Source organism: Lepidochelys olivacea (genome assembly GCF_965140295.1).
Source record: "Lepidochelys olivacea isolate rLepOli2 genome assembly, chromosome: 4".
Lineage (NCBI taxonomy): Eukaryota > Metazoa > Chordata > Testudines > Cheloniidae > Lepidochelys > Lepidochelys olivacea.
In genome coordinates this window covers 142546162-142567834 of record NC_140414.1, presented here as the reverse complement: position 1 = coordinate 142567834, position 21673 = coordinate 142546162, and the positions used below count along the sequence as shown (strand labels likewise).

The 21673-nt window shown below is 43.8% G+C and overlaps 1 protein-coding gene across 1 annotated transcript in view; it reads left to right on the top strand.

Moving 5' to 3' along the window:
• Positions 1–21673, top strand: part of SLC4A11 (solute carrier family 4 member 11) — a 160570-nt gene that overhangs the window by 20137 nt on the left and 118760 nt on the right. Inside the window, exon 2 of the mRNA XM_084626793.1 lies at positions 4364–4414. Coding sequence (XP_084482919.1) covers positions 4364–4414 — 51 coding nt within the window. The remainder of the gene's footprint in view (positions 1–4363; positions 4415–21673) is intronic.

Sequence of the window (21673 nt, the reverse complement as noted above, 5' to 3'; positions counted from 1 at the left end):
CAGTATAACTGGCTAGTGTTTCATTGTCAAGATTTAATCGTCTGAAGTGATTGTGCTGCCATCATTACCCTTTGAAGATTATTCTTATACTCTGTCAAAACCTTTCCATTTCTTGGTTTCTTGTGCCACCCTAAATAATTGTTCTCTCTTCACTGTTTACACCCTGCAAATACTTGCAGATAGATCTGTTCCATCTGAGTCATTGCTTTGCCGTATACTGTATAAAGAAGTGTGATCAACGGGTAAGGTTCTAGACACAAATTATCCATATACATAGGTTTCCGTATAACGAAAAGAGACTATGCTTTGTGTACCATCTTAAACAGAATTTTTTAAATATTTATTAGATGCAGAATGCTTTTAGAAAATAAGATTATGCTGAAAATGTACTGATCCCCCTGGATGCTGAGAGAGAAAAGAGATGGACCCTAATTCTGCAAACATTTATGTAAGTGCTTAAATTTAAGCACATGAGTAGTCCTGTGCATATATGTCGTGCGGGACTGGGCCTATAATCAACACGTATGTAAACATGTTTATCTCGCAGGCTCCTAAAGCATATTCCAAACATATTGGGATACAAAGTAATAAGTTCAGCCACTTCTGTGTGGGTTGTAATAGCTGTTCATTGCTATGCAATAGTTTTAAGACTTTACCCAATTGAAACTGTAGGACAATTTACATAATGAGAAGGCAATTACCAGAGTTGAAATTTAGCCAGGACATTCCAGGGTTAACACCCAACTTTTTCAAAATGTGCCATTGGACCTTTAATTATGAGGTTAAAACCTTGGTTTTATGACTCATCTGAAAAACAGCATTTCCAGTATAACTGTCCCCTAGGCCTAGGCAACATGCTTGAGCATTGGTTCATGATTTACTCAGGGGAAATAGTGCCACCTAATGAAAGACGGCTGCTTATTGTAGTGCCCTGGCTTTTCCCTTTTGTTTCCCATCCAAGTAGTGATCACAATGCTACTTAGGTTGTGATAAAATCACAGTCCAGGAGGGATGCTGCAGATATGAGGCACTTTTAATATAGAATGCAACGGACTTTGAACTCCTTTCATTCATCAGGTTTTATATAGATCAAGTATACAAACTCCTTACTCTGCTAGACACTGAACATAATGGATTGAACAGAGACACTGAATTTATGGCTTATTACAACAATCTGTAACCCACTAAGGGCTAGTCTATACCGGCAACGCTAAAGCCCTGCCGCGGCTTGTGTGGTCACGGCGCAGTACTGGGAGAGAGCTCTCCCGGTTCTCTAAAAAAGCCACCTCCACGAGGGGCGCAGCTCCCAGCGCTGGGGCACTGTCTACACTGGCCCTTTACAGTGCTGAAACTTGCAGTGCTCAGGGGGCTGTTTTTTCACACCCCTGAGCCAGAAAGTTGCAGCGCTGTAAATTGCCAGTGTAGACCTGCCCTAACCCCCTCTTTTGTCCTATGACTGCAGAGGTGTTAACAGGCCACTCGACCATGAATACTCTCTTACAATATGTGCTAACTACTTTATGCTAAACAATCTGTTCCACCTTGCATTTTGCTGTGATGCTAGGAAGCATGTTTCCCAGACCTGAAGAAGAGCCCTGTGTGGCTCAAAAGTTTGTCTCTTGCCATCAGAAAGTTGGTCCAGTAAGATGATCTGATTGCACTCATCTTGTCTCTCTAATACACACACACATTTTTATCATAAGTATAAGCTTTGGTTAAAATAAATGCAGACTCATATATTTATGTTATTACGGTGGTCATCAGAGGATAACAATGTTATTTCAGGAATGCAATGGAAACATAATCAATGTGATGTGGAGTAGGCTAGAGAGTTGAAACAGAGAAGAGCCCTTTAGTTCACACTCTGTCTGGATTTGGCCTGCGTTCCGCATGTTGACTATCCCTGGTCTAGGCCTTCACTATTTTGTGGCTCTTCCATCAGGATATCTTATTTTTTAACTTATGTTTCTTAAAATGTATGTACACAGCAACTGAAAAGAAGTGCCTATCGATTGCTCTAGGTGCTTGACAGTGCCTTAGAAATGGACAGCTCCTAAATCACCCTTCAGTCATTTAACATAAGAACCATAGTTTCTGGTTCCCTCCCAGCCAGATAAAACAACTGACTCATTTTGGGGAGACCCTGGTTCATTGCTTCTCCAGCAGCCTAAGTGTTTTTCTTACTCCTCACTCTCCCTCTTGGGGAAGCACATGGTTATTGCTGCTTTGTCCTGGGCTGGTCTCCGGGTTCATCCTTCTTAACTTGTGTTTTTTAAATAGCCCCAAGGATATGCACACTTGGAGCAAATGCAGCCAAATGGAAGTCTCTGGGACACATTTGGCAGTGACCGATGTGCTGAAGTTATAAACTGGATGAAAGTTGGTTAGAAAATGAATATAAGCAGTGAAGTAACGTAACTTGTACCCTTCTGGCATTTAATGTGCCCGAGTTTCTGCTGGCATAACTCGGCTAAGTCAAATGGAGTTCTGCCAGCAGCAGATTTGGCCCTAATTGTGCAAAATGAGTGTAACCTCTGTTCTATGTAGGCTGTGGGAGAAGTGTGATGAGTAGGGTATTTGTAGCAGCAAAATTAGGTACCAGGATCCTATACTGTAAATTAGAGACCTGCTTCACATTGTTTTATATTATCTCTAATACTCCTAGGCCCAAATTTCTGTCTATGGCACTTATTTTGCACACCTGCTGAATGCAAAATCACTGCAGGTTATGCCCTTCTGCCTCTTTCACCTGTCTTCTGACTAACTTACACCACTATTTACAAACTAGTGAATTTGGCCCTCAAATGCTGCATGTGGCTGCTATGTGAAGTGTTGTTCAGGAGAATGTTCTAATGTATTCACGAGTATTTAGAGCTCCATTTCCACGCCTTTTATGGTGAGTTGAACTGAAGAAGGGTTGCACCTTAGCCAGTCTCTGCTATAAAGCAGGTCCTCAGTGGCCCTTAACTGGGGTGATCACCCATCCCAAATTGGACGGGACAGTCCCAAAATGCAGACTTCAAGTCCGTGTCCTGGGCTGAATAACTTCGGGACAGCAATTGTCTTGGATTCCCTGCAGCGCCACCCTATGCCTGCCCGAGGCTCAGTCTCTTCTCGTGGCGGGGAGGGCTGAAGTGGGCAGGTGGGGGAGTCTGGGGCTCCCCACAGTGTCCTGGGCTCCCTGGGCAGCGCAGCTCTTACTGTGGCCCAGCTCTGGCTTCCACCTGGGTCAGAGGGTGGGGTCTCGGCGGGGAAGAGGAAGGGTAGGGGGCAGGGTCATGGGGGGGCAGCGGGGCTCCTCCTTGAGTCCTGCTTTCACCTTTTGAAAAGGCAGCTGTTCTATCCTAAACCAGCAGTCTGAATTGTTTAGGGTGGGTTTAAAAATTCAACCTGGCCCAAATGCCAGAATTACACACAGATGTCTAAGAGTAGGCAGCTAGCCCACATTATCCTTCAGAACGGATAGGGCAAATTTCAGCTGGCTGTTAAACCCTTTTGTCCTATGTCTGCCAGGTGTCAATCATACTTTGCGTAACTGCTGATAATGAGGTAAACCTAGCCATAGTGGCGAGTAAACTGCTTTAAGCACTGGTACGCAGGGACCCATTCCTGACATCAGTTCAGTTCCCTAGTTGTTTGCATGTGAATGTGACATTGCCTCTTTTTTGGGACCCTGTTGGAACAAACGGGATCTGTCCGCTATATCCGGGGTCGGGCAGGAGAAGACAAGAGCATGTTTGTCATGGGGCAGCTGAACCAGAGCTTTGTCCCCCCGATGGCTTGTTAAAAGGAGCAGAACGGATTGTAAAATCAAGCTCTCATTGAGGTTAAGGTTTCATTAGAATTAATTATCCAAGCAAATGGTGCCATATTTGTACGTACCGTCTGGATGCCATTATTTACTCATTTTAATAGGATCGTCCCTTAGCAGACTTTTGTGTTAATTCTTGCACCCATGTGGTCCTTCAGATCTGACATGTCACGCCGATGTAATTAGGCTTGCGCAGATGTTTACTCATGTGGTATCTTGTGCTGGAAGATCTACATGCATACAGGACAGCTGAGCACAGTTTTTTATTTATTTATTTTTAAACACTTTTTTTTTTTTTTTTTTTTTTTTTTTTTTTGCAGGAGATGGTGACGGTATTGAACATTCTGGGAAATGTTAAAGTCAATAAACATAAGGTTAAACTTGTCGGTACCAGAATAAATCATTAATGTCTGTAATAGTTTTCTTCTTCTGTCTGTCTGAGAGCTTTTATGATGATGAGCTAAGCAGTTAAACCAAAGTATTCATATTCATTACGGTTCTCACACTTGGACTTAATCTATCTTTCCCCCTTCTTTTTTTTTTTCTTTTTAGAAAGTCCACCGGCAGCGATGTCCAGAAATGGGTATTTTTTTGAAGAGACTGGCAAGTATAATTTTCTTTTCTACTAATCTGTTGCATGTTATATTGCATATAAAAGAAACTACCACAGTGACCTAGCTGTATCAGTACAAAAATAATTAGGTTGATTTTGAAGATGATCTGCAACAGATGGGAGTATCAAATCCATTTCACTTATAACCTAAGCTGGCTTTGAACCCAAGTTTGTATGGGTGAAAGGAATGTTGTGTATAGGTCTCATGCTACAAATAGTCCGTACAATCAAGTCCCATAGATGCTAATGCCTTACTGCTTTGAATATCTGTATCTTCAGATTTTCGGTGTTTCATTGTCTTGGGTGGTTCCTTGTCTTGTTCTGTTTCAGGGTGTTCTCTGTTCCCTTGATATACCAGATTCAGCATGGCCAGTATCCAGGGGTCACTCTAGCTATAGGCAAACTAGGCAGCTGCCTAGGGTGGTAGATTTCTGGGACAGTAGACTTCCCCCATCTGGCACAGCTGAGAGCTTGGTGTATGTTGTGACCCCTCTTTCCTCCCCCCCCACCCCCCGGCACTACAACTGTCCAGCTCTCTGGGGCTAGCCTCCCATTGTAGGGCTGCTCAGGCTGGGGCCAGGCTCCCTTGGGAGAAGATATTGGGGCTTTGTCCCCTATCTGGGCAGTCATATAGCAGCAGAGGCCTGGAGTGGGAGGCGCATTGGGAGCGACTTGTGCCCTCCTCAGGGAAACCAGCACTAGCTCAGAGGTAGTGGAGAGGCCTGCATGCGCCTGCAGTTTCCACACCAGATAAGCTTTCCACCCTGGGTCCCTTCCTCAGCAGCGGCGGCAGCAACGGATGCGGCTGACAGGGCTGCCCAGCAGAGCTCGGTGGCCACAAGTTGGGGCTCTGAGGAGCAGGAAGTGGCCCCCAGCCAGGCTGGTGGGGAAGCACTCCTACCCCCTCCCCAGATGCTCCCCACCACCAAGGCAGGTAACATGGCAGTCGCAGCTCAGACGCTGAGTGGCTCGGAGTTGCTCTTGGCAGCACCACAAGAGCTTGCTGTGGCTTCGGCCTCAAGCACAGGGGCCTGCCCAGCTCAGTGTCCGTATCCAGCCCGGACCTGCTGTCCCTCTTCCATCCCTGGCGGGCCCTGCTGCCCCTCTGGACTCTCCTTGCAGCCGCTGCTTCTACTCCACCATGTCTGGGCTCTCGAGGTGCTGCCCCCACACAGGCTAGGAGCCCAACAGCTAGGAGCTCCTCTGGAAAGAGGCAGGGAAGGGCGGACTGTAGGGGATGCTAAGGGCCAGGTGGAGGGTGCAGGCTGACATGGGCTGGGGATACAGAGGGCATAGGGCTGGATGTGGGACTGAAGGTGTGGGGCTGTGCTTGGGGCTCCTGGGTACAGCGACCCCTCATTCTGCCAGTGGGAAGGAGCCCATCACCCGCTCTGCAAGGGAGATGAGTGCCCCCAGTCTGAGTGGCTTCGTGGGGGCCCTTTGGGTGTGAGCTGTTACTTGCCAGTGTGTGGGTCCCTTTGTGGTTGAACTGAGCATTTCCTGGGGTACTGAGCTGGGGCCCGCTCCGCTCTTGAGCCCCAGGCAGCTGGTGCCAACCTGCCTGGAAAGCGCCATTGGGAAGGCTGGCCCTATCTGGGAGTATTGGCCACCCAAGGAGCGGGCCTTGGCCACTTGCAGGCCCTAGAGCAGAACCTGGGGGACTTTCATCCTGGCCTGGCCAAGCTCAGCCCGCCTAGGTGTCACTGTTCCCACCCTGCAGGGTCTGTCACTGAGGCCCAAGGGCCTCTGCAGTCCCAGGCCCAGGTCTGCCCCATCAGCCTCCATCCCAGCTGCGCGGCTTGTGGGGGTGGCCGGGTGGCAGCAGCCGGGGAGGCAGAGGTGAGCGTTTCACCTCCTGGAAGGAAAAAGAAGAGCACCTTCCCAAGTGCCAGCAGTACGTCCCCTTTCAGAGCATTCAGCTTTCAGCAGTAGCAACAGATGCCAAGGGCCCTAAGCTTCTTTCTCCAGATGCCAAAAACAGAGACTTTTCTGGGATTTTGTTAAGACTCCAGAACTTTTTAGTTCATCTGCTACTTTCAGCAATCTTCAAGAGTGGGAGGCAGGCTCCCAGCAGTTTGTTCTCCAGATGGCCCATGGGCACCTTGAACACACCATGTCCTGTCCATTCTTTTTGTACTACGCTGTTAACTAATCTCCTCCATCCATAGGGGATACTTTCCAGCTCTAAGAAACCCAAGGACTTGAGCTAATCATGCAGACTCTTCTTTTCCCATTGTTTTGTTTCTCTGGTTTTGCTTGCACGTGGTTCTTTTAATGCTCTTATTATATTGCATCCTGGCTGATTATAATTGTAAAGGTGGTGGATCTTTTTTGTTACTTTGCCCTTAAACTTCCTGTCAGTCATTTTCCTTCTAGCTTTACAGTTATAAAATCTGACCTTTTTAAAAAGTTCACTGTTGCTGCTAATCCTAGATGAATCACCTTCTTCTCTGTGCTAATTGTGATGTGATCACAATGAACCTCCTGCACAGAATTTAGGAAGAATAATCATCACAGCACTTATCTAGAGTTTTACAAGCATTAATCCTTGCATCATCCCGTGTGTGAACTCCTTATGCTTAACAATCTAACCTTTTATTGCCCACTTCATTTTAAGTGGTCTCTGAAAGCATGTGCGAACCTCTTACGTTTAACAATCTGACCTACCTTCTATTTAGCTCATGGGCTCTTGTTACCTTCCCCAGACCTGAGGACCCACTCTGTGAAGCTCAAAACCTTGTCCCTTCCACCAGCTGAAGTTGGTCCAATTAAAGATATTACTTCACCTTACTGTGTCTCTTCTCATCACCTTGTGAGGGAGGAAAGATTTGTTAGCCCCCTTTCATGTTTGGGGAAACAGAGGTGTACAGAAGTTAAATGACTTGCCCAGAAACTCAGGCAGAGTCCGAACTACAACTCAATTTAGAGAAAGCAATATTGGAATTCCTTAGCCCGCTTCCTCCCTCTAAAGTGAGCCACCTTTCCATTTAATATAAATGGCTTTGTAAAGCAAGCGCATCATTTTAAATTGCTTCTTCAAACCATGCCCCAATGTGTCACTCGACCAGTTAATACTGAGATAGCTAAAGTTGCCCGTTGTTGTCATTCCAGCAGCTTCCTTTACTTCTTTCAATATGTTAAGGACCTTTTTGTTGCGCTGTGCTGGAGCAATACTTTGGAATTCGTGTTTTTTGTTACTTAGATTTCATAACCATGAGCTGGAACATAAATTGTTATCTCCATCCTGGAATGATTGTTGATAGTATCTCTAGGTATAATTGCAGTCTTTTCCTTCCCTGTTCCCAAGCCCTTCAACATTGTCTTTTAATTAGGGATAACAATATCTCGTTGGCTTATGGTTTATCTCACCTCATCTTTAAGATACCGATCTGAGAAATTGATAGTCTCTCTTGCCAACCCAAATATTTCTGCTCTTCCCTTCTAGGTTTTAATTTTTTTTAAAAAATGAAAACATTAATATTCTTTATTTTAGCAGTACAGCAACTGTTAGCTCTATTGAGTTGAAACCCTAATTTTGCTTTGATCTATAGGCCTTTACCATGGGAAGAGTAATACTTTCTAACAGATTCTTCCCTTGGGTCTTTGATATTCCCAACTTCCAATAATTTCTCCAGCACCTTTTATCGCTTTTGTAGCCATCTGCTCCTGTCTAGTACTTTGGAACCCATCCTTCATTGAGGTTTGTACATTCTGTGGTCCTGCATGTTGACTGGGAGAATTTCAAAGAAAACTACTGCCGAGACCTTGGATTAAGTATCATTGGGGGGTGTGCATGTGAAACAAGGAAAAAATATTCTTCAGAAGTTTTAACTAGTAGCTTTGCAGAGTCAAGAGCAAGCTGGCAACATGAGAAATAAATTCCAATTTTCTCATCAAAGTACAGTATGCTGGTATCGAGCAGTAACATTGTGTTTTGACTTGTATACTAAATTGAGCAGATTTAATGGACATTAATAAAAATCTCCCTTGCTAGTAAAATACTTTTTTTTTTTTTACATGATCATTGCTGTTGCATTGCCTTTTTTCTTTTCCTTTCCTTTTTGCCACAGATGTCAGTATTTTTTTTCCCTAATCTGGCAAATAGCAACAGTGTTTGACACAGATTGTGCTTTTGAGTTGACCAGTTGGTATCCTGAATGAGATTTCGTGTCAATTAGAGTCTTTCCTGGCAATTTTAAATGACTGTTTGAGTGACTGTAAAGACTAAGTCCAAATCTGAAGATAATTAGAATCTTGATGATATGCAGCTCTGCAAGCAGTGTTCAGAATAACTCATTAAGCTAGTTATCTGCTCATTGTTAAAAGGTGTACAGATACCTAAACTTTCACTGTAAGCAGATTAGTTCTAACAGAATTAGTATTAGTAGAATATAATTCTATTTGCCAGCATTATTAACTTTTTAAATGATCAGGCAATATGTGCTGATACTGCATCTTCATTTTATCTGAAGAGAATCTTGTTTTAATTGTGCGTGGTTATAAATCCTAAAAGAAACCCTAGCAATTCTACGCAATAACTGAAACCTGGCATTGTTTTAAAGCTGGCTCAGCAAGTACTTCAATACAAGTTTCACCTTCCAGACTGAATCTTATTGTTTGCTCTGCTGATTTATTAATTGGTTTTGCTGGCACAATAAATTGCAGTTCTGCTGGAGGGACATGCCTGGCTGGGGATGTTTGGACATATTTTATCTAGTTGTTGGTTGTTGTGTTTTCGGTTTTGTATTTAAATTTGGAATGTGTGTCATGGTTTTGCTTTTTAAAAAATTTGTAGTTTTTATCTAACCATGAAATTAATCTAAATGTGTCACTGAAATGAATCCTTTCACAATGGGAATTGAATTTTCAGGGTACAATGTCTGTTTGCCAGCCGCGAATGCACCACAACTGCTGATGACGACAAGCCAGAAATCAGCTTGCGTGTCTTGCTACAGATTTTTATTTCTAGGGCCTATTACTAAGATAGCTATAAATTAAAATGAAGGTTTCTAATTTAGCGGCTTGAATCATAGAATCATAGAATATCAGGGTTGGAAGGGACCCCAGAAGGTCATCTAGTCCAACCCCTTGCTCAAAGCAGGACCAATTCCCAGTTAAATCATCCCAGCCAGGAAGTACAGAGCTGAAACTTTGCACACTGCTGTGTTTAAACCCCCTCCCCCATTGATTACTTATATTAATTACAAGACGACTTAGATAACTAGCTGTATAATAGAATACTGGAATGTATTCAGAGGAGCCTTTTTTCTTTTGTAGTAGCAATCAGTTTGCTTCAAGTCTGTTATGAATTATTATTAAGGCAGCAGGGAAAACTTTGTATTTCCATCTGGCTTGTTTTATGACCAAACACCCCCCCGCAATAGGGTTGGAAATCATGGCTGTACAGTAGTAAAGAAAAACCATTAATCCCAAGACAGTATCTCGTAAGCCTCCTTGTTAAAATAGCTATCTTCAAACCCGTGGGAAATAGTGCCTTCCCTAATTCTCTTTTCCATTTTCCCCAAGTGGCTGTGAGTCATGGGGATTGGCAGACAGAGCCCATTACCTCTGGAGCGAAGAGAGCCCTGAGATGGAAGTAAAATGCTGCTTCTTTAACTCAACACTGACGTTGTCTAAAGGGCTTCCCCAGTCCAGAGGTCCATTTAGCATAGTTACCTGTTAGGGGTTTGTTGTCGTTCATTTTCTAATAAGTTAAATTGGCACAGAGCTGCTAGGGAAGGTCTCAACCCATGACGCTTAAGTAAAGCTTAACATTCTAGTAAAGAAAAGTTTTAAACGTTTGTTCTTTTAAGATCAGCAGATGCAGTTGTAAACACAATCATTAACTTTTTTTTATGCCTTTTATTAATCTCCCCCATACTGCTTTAATGTTTTAAGTCCTAGTTCCTGTGGGGAGTCAGCTGGAAAAATAACATTTCTCTTTACGGCTGCTGGGTAGAATGCCAGAAGTATTTTTCATTATCCTCCATTATCATGACAAAGGGTGTGGTGAGTACAATTTGTAGCTTGATTTGACAAAATTTTCCTGACAATTTTGCAGACTTTGTTTCAACTGGAAATGAATCAGAAAGAAAGGATTGATTTTATTTATTTATTTATGTATTTAATTTACCTGTATGTCTCCCGTTGGAAGTAAGATACAAATGGACAGTTTTGATCACCCTGCCTTGAAGGAAAAAGCCTCTTCTCCATGCTTTGGGTTCCTGTGGTGATAGCTTTGACTCAGAAATTGCACTTATGCATTACCTTTGTTTTGGAAGTGGGTGGTCATGTGTAAGTGTGCATGTTAAACGTAATGATGGCATTTTAAGTAAGTGTGTGTGTGAGAGAGAGAGGTTTTTTTACAAACTTTGTTTCTGGAATGCAGTGAATATACACATGTTACCAATTCCCTCTATTTTGTAAAGTAAATTCTTCCCTGTCTGTAAAGTCCTTTGATTATTCTCCCACTAATATTTACAAAGCAGAAAGCTCCCTACCCGTTGGAGGCAATGCTGAGCCTGTATATTTTTGTAATCCCGTTTTCAGTGTGGAGATGCAGGACATGACACTCCATAGTTAAAGTTGAGTTCCATATGGCACTTTAAACCAGGGATTCATTCTCTTTTGTTTTGTATGAAAAATACACTGTCGTCTCCCTGAATTTACAGCAGTCATTCTCCAAGCAGTCAAATTTTCTGAGCCTTTACAATAAATTTGTTAATTACTCTGAGCTAAAATTAATTAAAAATTGGGTCCTTTAAGCAGTTTAGCATCTGTGTCGGTCTTTTTTCTTTGTCCTGAATGGCACAAAGGGAAAAAATATGGAGTAGCAAAAGAACTGTCTTTAAAAATCAGTTTAATCTAATCTGAGACCATAAACACTAAAATGTCTTTAACCATGTGATGATGGTGGGCATCACTATGGGGCAGAGTTAAGTTTGTTTAGGTACCTTTAACTATGCATTTCTTAACTTTTTATAACATGTCTGGGTTTTAAGTGTAACTTTAACTTTAACTCTGAATTCCCTGCATTAACAGTGCTTGGTTTTAGGATGAGTTTAATGAGTTTTACCTTAAATTATTAGGGTTGCCAACTTTTTGGTTGGATGAATTCCCGGAGATTTCATCATGACAATCTTTAATTAAAAGATTAATCTTTAATTCCTGGAGACTCCAGGACAATCCTGCAAGGTTGGCAACCGTATTAAAGTTATTGATGCATACTTTCAACCTTACCTCCATTTTAACATAGCTGTCATGTGGGAATAATAGGGATCTGTCCATGAGGGCAGAAACACGCTTCACAACCATTTTTGTATTGTAACAAACTTGGTTCAGTTTAGGCCTTTTTATTATCAACCATAGTAACAGAAACTATGCTGTAGCCTAACTGAACTGATCAGCATGTGTAAGGGTTACAGTTTGAAACCCTAAAAACAGGGCCAATGGTTTGATTTATTTATTTTTTTTTGGTTTGTTCAATGAATTGGAATCTATGATGAACGTGTCGCAAGGAGTGATGTTGGAGAGAAACCATCCCTATTTTGGGGGAAAAACCAATCTGGGTTGCTAAATTAAAACGGGAATGGAGTTCAATATTTGGCCGCATTACCACAAAGACTAGTTTGCCAAATCAACAAAGAGGGCCTATCCTGTATTTTGCAGTCCATGCTGTCTGCCTAGAAACAAATGTACAAAGCAATCTGAAATTTAACAGGGCAACTTTCAGTATTGCCAGCCTCAAGTGCTCAAAAATTATCCAGGCTTCCCAAAATCTTGAGTGGCTTCAGAACAACCCCAAAAGTATTGTATTGGTCTTCTGGTTTTTAAGTCTGTAGCATTTCCATTTCTTCAAGCTTTTTCTCCAAACCACAAGGGCTAGAAGCTTATTTAAAAAAAAAACAACAAAAAACAACACTGAAATTCTTATGTAATTGCATGAATGCAGGAGCTGATGTCTTAAGAAAAACGCCATTTATCGTAAGACTTGAAATTAAATTATCAGAGTGGGGATCATCAAGCTTGAGTTGCTAGTTGAACACCAGTGCTTATAAACACTGTGCTGTTACATTTTTTTTGTTTTGTTTTCAGGGTTATATTTTTAAGATTTACATTGCTTGGAATGCTTGAGGGTAAAATGTAACTTGAAAGGGATTTTTCAATAATTGGCCTCATATTCATGGCATTAGTATATTGAGCATGTGAATGCCACCCGAAAACAAAACCAGTCATAATTTTACAGCTCCTGTGTAGATATTGACTATATAACTTTTGTTTACAGTTTATCAGTTTTTTTGTCTCCCAGTTTCTCTTCTTTCCCACCCCCCACAAATATAATGACTAGGGAGAAAGTTTCTTATGCAAACAATATGTCAGTTTTCAAATATAGGGTCACAAAAATCTGTCTTTACTTAGCATCTGTGTTCTCCGTGCAATGCAACATCTAAATCTTGCTACAAGGAGGAATGACTGATCATCCGAAATGCAGTGCTGTTCTCCCTTCAGTGCCATTTGCCTGCTCCAGTTAAGGTTGTTTAGAATTGTGCCCAATACACTGATGGGAATAATAGACGTGTTCACATTAGACGGCCCTTAAATTGCTTGTGCTATTGTGTAGTTCACACACTTGTGGTCCCAACTGCTGATCTCTACAAAGTCCATCATACAGTGTTTTCTGTACTTTTACTTTGTACACCCACTTTTTGAGGACTTTATGTTGAAAGTGGATCTCATTAAATGAGCTATGGTCTAGCCGCACGTATCTCAAATAGGCTGGCATGTAAAATGAAGCAATTATTGATGAGTAGTCTTGTGACAGCGAACCTCTCATAGTGAGAATTTAAGGCTGTGATTTTTTTCAAAGGCACAAAGGACAATTAGGTGCATAATTCCCACTGACTTTCAAAGCATGATTTTCAGTGGGAATTAGGCAACTAGCTGCCCTTTGTGCCTGTGAAAACCTCCCACTAAGTTGGTGCAGTTAGCAGGGATGCTAGCTTTGTTACATAAGAACGGCCATACTGGGTCAGACCAAAGATCCATCTAGCCCAGTCTCCTGACTTCCAACAGTGGCCAGTGCCAGGTGCCCCAGGGGGAATGAAGAAACAGGTAATCGTCAAGTGATCCATCCCCTGTCGCCCATTCCCAACTTCTGGCAAGCAGAGGCTAGGGACACTCTCCCTGCCCATCCTGGCTAATAGCCATTGATGAACTTATCCAGTTCTTGTTTATCATGTTTATTAGATTTCCTATTATTGGCAGGGCTGATTGTGCAGTTAATTATTACGGTCGCCTGACACTTCTGATTGTAAGGCACTGTTTTTTGTTTTTGTTTTTTCCGCAGTTGCTTATAGCATTGCCAAACCTCAATGGATTGGGTTGAAATTTCACATGCAGTGTGTTTGGAAAATTTCAGCCAAAGCAGTTCACTTGTTTCAGAGAATGGAGACAATTCATTGTTTTTTGCCCATGTTCAAAAGTTCAAGTGACCTTTCCTATAAAAGCTTTAGCATCCCCCACGCTTTGGAGCATGGACTTGAAATTTGGCAAGGTGTGGCCTATGTCAGGGATGTAACTTTTGCCATCCCCATGAAAAGCTGCACATTTTGGCCAAGTTATAAGCCTTTGAAAAATAGCTGTTTGCACGTGCTCAGTAGAGACTGTTTTTTAGCAGCTAAAATCTCCTAGGATTCCATCCTCACTGAGCAGGCTCCGGTCTCTTACAGCTCCCACTTGTGACCAGGCTGCATGTGCCATCCCTACAGAACTGTGCATTCTCCAGCCAAGGCTAAGGGCCAAAGCAGGACATTTCCCTATAATGGCTGCTCTGTGTTAGGTACTGGAATTGAGAGCAAGTAGCCTTTCTCTGTGCTCTCGGTGACCACCTGTGCTGGTAGCCAGGGAGCATGGAGGAGGAAGCTGTCTGATTTTAATGCAGAGGGATGAAAGCTAGACAAGGAGAAAGGAAGAGGAGTAGATTGGGATCAAGTCTGGTGAGACTGGGACTAGCTGGGCAAGGAGATGGACTGGGAGTTGGAGAGGTGGGTCTGGGAGCCAGGGAGGGGAGAGAGAAACTGGGGCTTGTTTCCATCACCAGCTCCAAGTGGCAAGACTTGGAGCCAGGTGGCTGGGGTGCGGCAGGGAGAGCATTGAGATTGGACAAGGATCGGGGCAGGGGGAGTGGGGGGATTGGAACTGGCTGGACGAGGAGACTGGGACTAGGAAACGGGGGGGGGGGGAGGGAATGTGGGCAGGAGGAGGGATGATGAACCTGACAAGGAGCCGGCATGCTCAGGGAGAATTGGGACTGGCTGGGTAAGGAGACTGAGACAGGATGCAGGGAGGGGAAGAGACTGGGAATGGAAGGGAAGATTTGGACTTGGACTTGGACAGTAAGCCCAGAGCAGAACCTGGGCCTGGCTGGGCTGGGAGACTAGGGCTGGGATGAGAAGCCTGAGGAGTGGAGACTAGGAGATGGAGTCAATGTTGGGGAAGAGACAGGACTGGGAACTGGACAGGTTAGAAAGGATGGGGCAGAAGGAGTTAAATTTGGGATAGGCACAAGAGTGTGTGACCCCCTAGAGCACACCCTCTCCAGAGCCTGGAATGGAACCCCTGGTTCCTGAGCCTGATTGTTCTTCTGCTGTCAGCAAGTATCTGTGAAATCCCCTGGCAAAATTGTGTATATCGTTCTCCTCTCGTGCTGATCCACATAGAGGACGACAACCTACTATTGCTGTCAACCTTGCTGGTTACCAATATGGGTGTCCTTATGATGCCACACACAGGGATTTTTTTTATTTTGCTTTTTAAAATCCTAGAAAATTGCACCCAAAAATGACATTACAAGAACAGTACTAAGATAGGAAAGACAAGCAGTCAAAACTTAGGACATGGCAGAATTAAGGATTCTTGTGCAACCTTAATCCAGCCCCCGTGTGCGTATGTGTTCTGATACAATTCTTAATTACGTGACCGGATAACTGCATGATCACATGCTATTTTTCCCATAGGACCCCAGACTTTTCACATGTAGTCATTAACACTGACCCGAGGTCTCATTTGCAGAAGGGCTGAGCACTCGCAAGTAAAGTCAATGGGAGCTGTACTTTAAACACGTGAAGTGCTGTATAATGCTAAGTACTGTGAAAAATCAAATCCTAGGTGTCTGAAATTGGGTACTCAAAATTTAGTGGAGATTTTTTACCTTTCTCTGTGTCCCTCAGTTTCCGAGCTCCCCATCTGTCAAATGGGGATAGCACCTCCCCCCCGGCCTCCCAGGGGTGTTGTGAAGATAAATTAATTTATGTCTGTGGAGCACTTGGCTACTATACTGATGAGCACCATGGAAAAGCCCATGAGGAAAACAACAATTCTGTCTTCAGAGCAGAGTTTGAATAGTGTGCAGTAAATAGGCCCTGAGGCCATACGTTGAACAATGAGGCGAAAACAAAATATTGAATAGGCACTCATTTAGGGAGCACCACCCATCCTGTGCTCTGAATGAGGCAGGGGTCCTGTGGGGGATAGATAGCATGTGATCATATAATTAAAGACTGTATCATAATGCATACCTACCAGGGGGCCAAACTAAGATTACACAGGCATTTCCTAGCTTTGGAGTGTTTGACTTGATTAAGGTTGCAGTGTTCTTTAACGCAGCTTTTTTGTGTGTCTATACAGCCGTAGGCTGAGGAGGCATAAGGACCTCCTAGATCATGAGTTCAGGGGAGAGCAGAGGACAGCAGATTCTCCCACCTTGAGCAAGTGAGCAGCGTGGCGAGGGATGGGCAGAGCTAAGCTGGCACAAGGGCAGCAGTGAATTACTCTCCCTCCAAGGTAGAGAGTAGGAGCCGGGAAGGCATTTGACACAATGGTGATTGAGACCCAATTTCTTTTCTTGCCTCTTTTGGACAAGGACTTTCGTGCCACCTCTTTCACTCCGGGGTTGGAGTGAAGGCTCAGTCAAGCAGTTTTGACAATACTTCAGCTCTACATGGCACTACCTATCTTCAAAGCACGGGCACAGTTATTTTGCTGGTACCGATGGTGTCTCTGATGGAACAATTCAGGAAAAATGATGTAGATCGGTACAAGTGACGTGCTGGGGACTTACTGAAGTTTGTGTCTGACTAGATACTGAACGGTCTGAATCTTATTTCAAGTCCAGGTCAAATTAGATGTAAATGCATTTTATATTTTTGCAGCGAAATCTTCTTCCATTCTTTGTTTGAAAGTGGTGTTGGGTTTTTTTATAGCTTGTGCAAGACACAAAATTGCTTCTCTGTACTGAAGCTTGGTAGGATATTTTCCATTGTGAAAATGTGAATCTCATCGAGGGCAGCGGAAATCTGCACCACCACCACCAAAAATCCCTATCCCTAAACACCGTTAAACAAAAATCAGAACTCCAGGATAATTGAACAGATTCTGCTTCCTCCTGCAGCCTCATATGCATTTTTTACAAACATAGTAGAAACATCACTGGGTCTCCCTTTCAAATCTGGTGCGGGGGAGTGGTTTTGTTTTGGGTTTTTGTTTCCTGTAGCCGTTCGCTCTTGGGACTAAGAGGGACCGGACATCAATCCATGTTCTCCAAATCTTTCTGAACAAGTCTCTCTTATTTCAAACTTGTAAGTAACAGCCAGGCATGGCGTATTAGTTTATCTTTGTTTTCTCAACTTGTGAATTTTCCCTTTGCTAGAGGGAGGTTTATCCCTGTTTTGTTGTAACTTTGAAACTAAGGCTAGAGGGGGTTCCTCTGTGCTCTTTGAATTTTCTGCTACTCTATAAGGTTAACTACCAGCCTAAGTTTGCAGAGGTGATTCTTTTACCTTTTCTTTTTAAATAAAATCCTTCTTTTTAAGAACCTGACTGCTTTTTCCATTGTTCTAAGACCCAGGGGTTTGGGTCTGTAGTCCCTTTGTAACCAGTTGTTGAGGAGATATAGAATCATAGAATCATAGAATATCAGGGTTGGAAGGGACCCCAGAAGGTCATCTAGTCCAACCCCCTGCTCAAAGCAGGACCAATTCCCAGTTAAATCATCCCAGCCAGGGCTTTGTCAAGCCTGACCTTAAAAACCTCTAAGGAAGGAGATTCTACCACCTCCCTAGGCAACGCATTCCAGTGTTTCACCACCCTCTTAGTGAAAAAGTTTTTCCTAATATCCAATCTAAACCTCCCCCACTGCAACTTGAGACCATTACTCCTCGTTCTGTCATCTGCTACCATTGAGAACAGTCTAGAGCCATCCTCTTTGGAACCCCCTTTCAGGTAGTTGAAAGCAGCTATCAAATCCCCCCTCATTCTTCTCTTCTGCAGGCTAAACAATCCCAGCTCCCTCAGCCTCTCCTCATAACTCATGTGTTCCAGTCCCCTAATCATTTTTGTTGCCCTTTGCTGGACTCTCTCCAATTTATCCACATCCTTCTTGAAGTGTGGGGCCCAAAACTGGACACAGTACTCCAGATGAGGCCTCACCAATGTCGAATAGAGGGGAACGATCACGTCCCTCGATCTGCTCGCTATGCCCCTACTTATACATCCCAAAATGCCATTGGCCTTCTTGGCAACAAGGGCACACTGCTGACTCATATCCAGCTTCCCGTCCACTGTCACCCCTAGGTCCTTTTCCGCAGAACTGCTGCCTAGCCATTCGGTCCCTAGTCTGTAGCTGTGCATTGGGTTCTTCCGTCCTAAGTGCAGGACCCTGCACTTATCCTTATTGAACCTCATCAGATTCCTTTTGGCCCAATCTTCCAATTGGTCTAGGTCCTTCTGTATCCTATCCCTCCCCTCCAGCGTATCTACCACTCCTCCCAGTTTAGTATCATCCGCAAATTTGCTGAGAGTGCAATCCACACCATCCTCCAGATCATTTATGAAGATATTGAATAAAACCGGCCCCAGGACCGACCCTTGGGGCACTCCACTTGATACTGGCTGCCAACTAGACATGGAGCCATTGATCACTACCCGTTGAGCCCGACAATCTAGCCAGCTTTCTACCCACCTTATAGTGCATTCATCCAGCCCATACTTCCTTAACTTGCTGACAAGAATACTATGGGAGACCGTGTCAAAAGCTTTGCTAAAGTCAAGAAACAATACATCCACTGCTTTCCCTTCATCCACAGAACCAGTAATCTCATCATAAAAGGCGATTAGATTAGTCAGGCATGACCTTCCCTTGGTGAATCCATGCTGGCTGTTCCTGATCACTTTCCTCTCATGCAAGTGCTTCAGAATTGATTCCTTGAGGACCTGCTCCATGATTTTTCCAGGGACTGAGGTGAGGCTGACTGGCCTGTAGTTCCCAGGATCTTCCTTCTTCCCTTTTTTAAAGATTGGCACTACATTAGCCTTTTTCCAGTCATCCGGGACTTCCCCGGTTTGCCACGAGTTTTCAAAGATAATGGCCAATGGCTCTGCAATCACAGCCGCCAATTCCTTCAGCACTCTCGGATGCAACTCGTCCGGCCCCATGGACTTGTGCACGTCCAGCTTTTCTAAATAGTCCCTAACTGCCTCTATCTCCACAGAGGGCTGGCCATCTCTTCCGCATTTTGTGATGCCCAGCGCAGCAGTCTGGGAGCTGACCTTGTTAGTGAAAACAGAGGCAAAAAAAGCATTGAGTACATTAGCTTTTTCCACATCCTCTGTCACTAGGTTGCCTCCCTCATTCAGTAAGGGGCCCACACATTCCTTGGCTTTCTTCTTGTTGCCAACATACCTGAAGAAACCCTTCTTGTTACTCTTGACATCTCTGGCTAGCTGCAGCTCCAGGTGCGATTTGGCCCTCCTGATAACATTCCTACATGCCCGAGCAATATTTTTATACTCTTCCCTGGTCATATGTCCAACCTTCCACTTCTTGTAAGCTTCTTTTTTATGTTTAAGATCCGCTAGGATTTCACCATTAAGCCAAGCTGGTTGCCTGCCATATTTACTATTCTTTCGACTCATCGGGATGGTTTGTCCCTGTAACCTCAACAGGGATTCCTTGAAATACAGCCAGCTCTCCTGGACTCCTTTCCCCTTCAAGTTAGTCCCCCAGGGGATCCTGGCCATCCGTTCCCTGAGGGAGTCGAAGTCTGCTTTCCTGAAGTCCAGGGTCCGTATCCTGCTGCTTACCTTTCTTCCCTGCGTCAGGATCCTGAACTCAACCAACTCATGGTCACTGCCTCCCAGATTCCCATCCACTTTTGCTTCCCCCACTAATTCTACCCGGTTTGTGAGCAGCAGGTCAAGAAAAGCGCCCCCCCTAGTTGGCTCCTCTAGCACTTGCGCCAGGAAATTGTCCCCTACGCTTTCCAAAAACTTCCTGGATTGTCTATGCACCGCTGTATTGCTCTCCCAGCAGATATCAGGAAAATTAAAGTCACCCATGAGAATCAGGGCATGCGATCTAGTAGCTTCCGTGAGCTATGCTCAAGCCTTCCCCAGGAAAGGGGGTGTAGGCTTGGGGGAATATTTTGATGGAATAGGACTCCAAGTGGTCCTTTCCCTGATTGTTTGTTAAATCACTTGGTGGTGGCAGCGATCCCAAGGCAAGAAAGGAATCTGTGCCTTGGGGAAGTTTTATGCTAAGCTGGTAAGAATAAGCTTAGGGGTCTTTCATGCGGGTCCCCTCATCTGTACCCCAGAGTTCAGAGTGGGGAAGGAACCATGTACATTGGTCAGACCATACAGTCTCTATGTAAAAGAATAAATGGACACAAATCAGACGTCAAGAATTATAACATTCAAAAACCAGTTGGAGGACACTTCAATCTCCCTGGTCTCTTGATTACAGACCTAAAAGTTGCAATATTACAGCAAAAAAATTCAAAAACAGACTCCAACGAGAGACTGCTGAATTGGAATTAATTTGCACACTGGACACCATTAACTTAGGCTTGAATAAAGACTGGGAGTGGATGTGTCATTACACAAAGTAAAACTATTTCCCCATGGTTATTCCCCCCTCCTCCCCCCACACTGTTCCTCAGGCGTTCTTGTCAACTGCTGGAAGTGGCCTATTTTGATTATCACTACAAAAGGGTTTTTTTTTTTTTTTTTTCATTTCTCTCCTGTTGGTAATAGCTCACCTTAACTGATCACTCTCGTTACAGTGTGTATGATAACACCCATTGTTTCATGTTTATCTATCTACCTACCTACTGTATTTTCCACTGCATGCATCCGATGAAGTGCGTTTTAGCCCACGAAAGCTTATGCTCAAATAAATTGGTTAGTCTCTAAGGTGCCACAAGTACTCCTGTTCTTTTTGCGGATACAGACTAACACGGCTGCTACTCTGAAACCTTTGGGGAAGGATTGTTGCCAGACTTTTCAGTAAATTCTTCCTAATCAATTGCTGAACTACAGAGTTGGGAGAGAATGCAGTGTATTTGCCTGCCAGACAGCTAACAGGAAAATAAAAAATGTTTAGCTGAGATCATGGGCAAAATGTGAATGGATTTGAAGAACAATTAAAAAAGGAAATGGAAAGTGTTATGTCTGCTTGAATAAATTGATTAAGGGATCCCAAGTGATTGTGGGTTCCTAAGCTACACAGGCTTCTATTTTGAGGAAAAAATAGAAATCTGCTAAAATACTGTCTGTGTTGTTACTTTCCATGAGACTTTTATAATCCAAATGTGTTTGTCTTATTTGTAACATTTCAAGAGGCACCAAATTTTGGTTGCTTCCCCTGCCCCCCAACCCCTTTTCTCTGAAGAGGGAGGAATGAGGAAACTGGATATTTTTCTGATCAGGGAGGGGATGGTAGTGGTCCAAGTTTTGAGGCTGGATATCTTGCCTTGCCAAAAACAGACCCACGCTACGTTTCTGTTTTCATGGATTCCACATCCCCCACTGCTTTCGCCTCCCCTCGGTTTTGCTGATCCCTTCAATAGAAGATCAACAAGATTCATTCACTCCTTCCCAGTCTTAATAGCCTCCCATCCCTCTCCCGTGTCAGGTCCCCACCAAAACTATATGTCTGCCCTTCACCAGCCGCTTTAGCCCCACTCCTTTCTAACTGTTGACCTCCCTTTACCTTCTTCCTTCACCCCTCACTTTTTTTTAATGAAAGCTGGTCGTGGTCTTTCCCACTCTTTAAAAATCCTCTATCTGAATGTCCCCTCCATCTATCCTCCTCCCTCTGCTGCTTTCCCTCACTTCCAAATCTTCCCAATACCGTGGTTGGAACTTACACCAAGTCAACAATCACATCCTTCCTTCCTTCCCAAAATCTTGTC